Source organism: Cricetulus griseus, chromosome 5 (assembly GCF_003668045.3).
Source record: "Cricetulus griseus strain 17A/GY chromosome 5, alternate assembly CriGri-PICRH-1.0, whole genome shotgun sequence".
Classification (NCBI taxonomy): Eukaryota; Metazoa; Chordata; class Mammalia; order Rodentia; family Cricetidae; genus Cricetulus; species Cricetulus griseus.
The window spans coordinates 176,506,646-176,512,390 of NC_048598.1; the positions used below are offsets into that span (position 1 = coordinate 176,506,646).

The 5,745-nt window shown below is 40.3% G+C and overlaps 1 gene segment (V, D, J or C); it reads right to left on the minus strand.

Moving 5' to 3' along the window:
• Nucleotides 1-4,245: 4,245 nt before the first annotated feature.
• On the minus strand, nt 4,246-4,705 carry LOC113839110. The segment is given in 2 exon segments: nt 4,246-4,574; nt 4,660-4,705. Coding segments are annotated over 2 exon segments (375 nt in total).
• Between the last annotated feature and the right edge of the window lie 1,040 nt (nt 4,706-5,745).

Sequence of the window (5,745 nt, forward strand, 5' to 3'; positions counted from 1 at the left end):
AAGTTTGTGACACTGCTATCTTTATTAATATTCGCAACCCACTCCAGTTTCTTTTCTGGAGACTGTCTGAGCCAAATCATCCAGTAGTCACTGAAGGTGAAACCAGAGGCTGCACAGGAGAGTCCCAGGGACCCCCCAGTCTGCACCAGGCCACCCCCAGACTCCACCAGCTGCACCTCACACTGGACACCTGCAAACACAGAGAATCACATCAGTAAACTGCCATAAAGACTCGGGATCTATCCTGATTGTGTCGACTAACACACTCAATATCTCTCCATTATAAATCACCTTTTAACAGAGCAACAAGAAAAACCCAAATCAGCCCCAAATCCATGACGTGATCTGTGTTGAGTTCCGATCACTGAATGAAGTCCTGGGAATCCAGGCTGGGCTCCTCTGCCTGAGTTTCAGGGTCAGTGCTGGGCTGGTTTTCATGAAAAGTGAGAGGCCATATTTGCAGGTCTTCCTGCTATATAGTAAGCTCTGTAGCTGGAGGGGAGAGATGACATGCTCTAGTTTCTTTCTAAATGTGCTAAGAGAGTCTGACCACCAAGATAATGACAGGAAATTTTATTGTGTCGTACTCTGCTATGTTTTTGGTACACATTAAATATCATCTATTTATTTTAATACTCACAAATAAAAGATGTATTTTAGGGTTAATTTCAGCCCAGTTCTTCCTGCCCTGTGTTGTAGAGGGCAGTGGGCATTGTTCTGTTACATGCTCTGGAGCAATTTTTTTTTGCTGTGTTGACCTCAGCCATGATGCACTGAGCACTGCCTGAGTCAGCTCCAGCCCTAAGTGTAGCTGCCCCCTGAGGTTGGGAACTCCATTTCTTTTTTTAGTATTGTTTTATTAAATTCTTTCATTTATTTTATGTACTAATCACAGATTCCCCTCTTTCCGCTCTTCAGATCTCAGGATCATGGTAGAAACTATGCACCTTGGAGTGACTGAAACTTTGTGGAAACAAAGCCTGCTGGAAGAAAGAGTCAAACAGAAGAGTTAAAGATGACATCACCAGGCAAAACCATTATCAGCCTATGAGGAATGATATACAGAAATCTGCCATGCTAAAGAGTAAAACTTCTTACAACAGTTTTCACATAGGAAATGATCCAACCACCCTAAGATCTAGCAGAATCTGTGGTGTGCACAGGTAACAGTCAGTCAGGCATAGATCATTCATGAGACCACCAGTTAGAATATGGCAATAAAACTGAATGTTTTCCTATGTGTGGAACTCTTATCTAATGCAATAGAACAGGGGGCAGTAAGCCCACTGTCTATATGGAGAGCTGTACTGGAGCTGGAGACAGAATGTGGAAGGACCTGGTTACTTAAATAAAGCCTTTCTCTATAAACAATACAGACAGTGACAAAAATATAATAGCATACTATTCCATATCATACTATACCACAACGAAAATATATTCTGCCTGCATGATACCCAAGCAGAAAGTTAAACACCAACCCCACTATAAACACTTTGGCCTTCATTGGGACCCTGCTTGTAACACACACACACACACACACACACACACACACACACTTTCTAAGTTTATTTTTAAATATATCCTTGTAACTTCAGATAAAAGTTCTACTGCCCTCATTAATGATGTTTTTTAATTGAGAATGGAGACCATTACACAGATCCATATCAGGCAAACTTTTGGAGAATAGGTGACCCAAGGATGCACAACTACACTGGATACATCTTCAATGTTAACACAACACCAAAAGCTTAGGGGAAGTCCTTAAGAGGGGACAGAAAGAGGGCAAGGTCTAGAGGACCAGGATGCCACTGTGAGATGGTATCTTCTACACAGGAGAGGGATACTGATCCCATGAAATCTTGATGATATAGATCTCTAAACTGGACGTCCATAACATAGGGTTAAACTTCACAGATTCCCACCCATAAATGAAGAAAAACCAGTAATCAATGACCTCTGAGAGAGGAATAATCAATTTATTTCAAGGACAAGTTTTCTTATAATTATTCAATTCCAAGTTTACTGCCCTAAACACATGTACATGTACACAACTCTAACTTTACTCATAGTGTTACACACAAACACACAGGTAACACTATAAAAGTTGTAGAACTCACTAGCTTGTGGGGGCAGTGAAAGTTGGATACGGGAGGAATTTGAGTGACCATATTTGATCTTTACAGGACTCAGGTTAAGAAACTCTTAAAACTGTTTTATTTAGAAGCAACTGGTATATCTCCTCTAACACTCAACTCCTTGGTAGGTGCTGTGTGTTCAATGCTGAACAATGAATGGGAAGACTAGGAATCCAGGGCTGGGCTCCTCAGCCAGAGCTGCAAGGTTAGGGTTGGGGTGGTTTTTATGAGTAGAGGGAGACCGTGTTTGCAGTTCCTGCTGTTGTATAATGAGTTTTTTTTGTGAAAGTACTCTACTTATAATTGCCTAGAGAAAATGATAGAGACAAAACTCATTTTTGGGGAAAGAATGAAAGAATTACCTATTATTATGTATTTGTGATATAATTCAAACCCTCACTTCATTGTGCTTTGACAGAGGCCATTATAATAAAATTTTGATAATTTTAAAAGGACTAACAAAGTTATGAATGTTGAATCCTGATGTTTACTTGAAGCAATTGTTTTCAAATATGTAGCTTAATGCAAATTCTTGCAAAATGATTGGCGAGTGACACCTAGAATTGAAAAAAAATGGTAAGACCAGGCAGTGGTGGTGTATGCCTTAATCCCTGTGCTTAGCAGGCAGAGGCAGGCAGATCTTTGTGAGTTCAAGGCAAGACTGTTCTAAGAGGAAGTTCTAGGACAAGATCCATACCTACACAGAGAAAGCCTGTCTCAAATAAGAAAGGAAAACAGTGGTATGAAAATTGTATAGAATATTATTTACCTGTAACAATCTAAAACTTGAACTTTTGTGTTTATTAATAGTCTGTTGTGGGCTGTGTTTGATGTAGCATGAATCTACATTAAGTTACTATTTTAAACTGTTTTAATTTATAAATGAACCATATGTGTGAGTACCAGAAGGTGACAGAAATCTAGAACCCCCACTCTGAGCCCCTGCTCTGGTGTCTCTCCAGCAATCCACCCTTTCCCCTCTCCAGGACATGACACTCTATCCTTACTTGGTGAGACTCAGCATGAAGAACCTTGAGATTGCCTTTCTATGAGACATGACAGTCTAGTCTTCATTTCTAATGTAGGGATTCATTCTATGATGAGATGTACTGTCTTCATAGGGAATGAGAGGGTGTTTAAATTGTGTCATTTTCTTTTAGGGAACATTTACAGGAAAGTAACAGATTCTAGGAACTGAACTTCTCCATGTCACATCTTGTATCCTTCTAGAGGAGGGTTCTAACTGCCATCCAAGATGGTCTCCTGGGCATTGTATGTGGTTAACTGAGAGGAACAAACTCCGAGTCGAGTCAGGAAACACCTTTGCTGGCTTCTCTGCACTTAGTCCTTGGGATCTACATGAGCAATATATTTCGTTTTCCTTTTTGTTCTCTCGTGACAAATATATTTAACAATGTTGTTGGTCTTATGAACTTGATGTATTATTGGACTGTGTCCCTCTTTCTTTACTTTGACAGAGCATGGTCTTCAGTTGTTTAATTTCACCCCTATGTACAGATTGCTCTGAAATGTTTGTAGACTGTTTTATTCTCTCTAAGCTATCCTGTTCAGGTCAGGAAGTTGTCTTAGGAAGTTTGTGTGGTTGTGGTGCATCAGGGCAGCAATAAGTTTCAGTTATTGAGACCCACGGTCTGTCCCCACATAAGTCAACCCTAGGAAACCTGCATGGGGATATCTACATCAAGTCCAACAGCAACTCAAAGGGTTTTTGTTTGCCCTGATATTGTTGATTTGTAGCTTATTACCAGCTACTCCAAAAGCATTTCCATTTCCACTCTCCTAGGTACTGAATGATATTGTGTCACCAGAATTTTCCAATTTTCCATTTAGTTTCGTTAAAGAAGAATCATTTCAATCGAGGTGGTCACTGATAAAGTTCTGGTCAAAGCACTGTGTACTGTAGGGGCATCCTGAATCATCACCAATTTATTCCCAACAGTTCTTTTGAAAAGTTGACAAAGATTCTATAAGACTGTGAAGTGACAAAGGGACACTCAGACTGATGATTTCTGAGCAAGTCCCCGGGATAATCTACTCTGTCATCTCAGTCACAGGGCAGCTTCCTGCTCCTCCAGGGTTTGTGACACACTCAGGATGTGGTTGCAACACTGTGTCTTGCACAGTAATAGACTGCAGAGTCGTCAGCTGTCAGGCTGCTGAGCTCCATGTAGGCTGTGCTGGAGGATGTGTCTGCAGTCAGTGTGGCCTTACCCTTGAACTTCTGATTGTAGTCAGTATTATCATATTCAGGATCAATACCTCCAATCCACTCCAGGCCCTGTCCAGTCTTCTGCTTCACCCAGTGCATAGCATAGTCAGTGTAGGTGTAGCCTGAAGCCTTGCAGGACACCTTCACTGAGGCTCCAGGCTTCACCAGCTGAGGACCAGACTGCTGCAGCTGGACCTGGGAGTGGACACCTGTGGAGAGAAATGTAGAGTGGATGTCTCTGTCTCCTGAGTACATTCTCCATCCTTAACTCTGGAACTTGGAGCTCCTTATTACCTGTAGCTGCTGTCACCAGGAAGAGGATGATGCAGCTACATCCCATGGTGAGGACCTGTGTGCTCAGTGACTGTGGAGAGGACACACTGCTCATATGTTGTTGTTGGTGTGGACATCCCTGTGTTTACAACCATAGACTCACATGATTTGCATATTAATGAGCAGGGAAATTCTTAGATAAGGACCCAGTCCAGCTGGAGCAGAAGGAGATGGAGGACACCTGGGTCAGGCAGCAGGATGCTGAGGTCCAGTCCCGTCCCTGTCTGAGGAAATGCATCACGTAACCCTTCCCTCAGCAATGTGTAGACGTGGTTGTAACATCAGGATCTAAGCTCTCAGTAGTTTTCTGGCCTAGCACAGTTGATTTACTTTGTGAAGAGTTTGTCAGGTTGATTTGTAGATGGTGGCTGTGATGATGATTGTGATAGGAAATTTCAAAAGCTTCTAAGTTCTGATTACATCCTCCTTTTAGATACATATAGTTAATATTTGATTAATGGTATCTTACATACTAAAAACTGACCAATTGATTAAACGTAAATTTTGAAATATTTGCTCATCAAGGTTTAATGCAGAAATATCTAAAATAGCTAAATTAATGTAAATAAACTACGTGTTTGTTAATGGGATTGTATCAAGAAGACGTGGTTATATGTACAACACAGAAGACTCTTCATCAAGAAGGAATAAGGAATTTACATCACTCTTAGCAAAATGAATGCAACTGGAGATAACTGTGTTAATTAAAACCATCTCTGAAACACAGACATTATGTGAGCATCTCATAAGTGTTCTTTCACATTCCATAGTGTATACAATTATGTATACAAATATATTATGGTTTATAAGTCAAGTTGTCTATTAGACTAAAGGAAAACTAGGAGGGAAAGAAAAGGAGGAGTAGAAGTGGAGAAAATACACACAGTGTACAAAATACAAATGAATGAAAATTATAAACATATTATTTTTGCTATTCATAATTGTTTTGTCATTGAAATTTCCATTACTTTATGAAACATATTAATTTCATATCTTCCATCACTATGTCCCTCTGTTTCCCTTTGGACATTCAAATCAGTCTCTCTT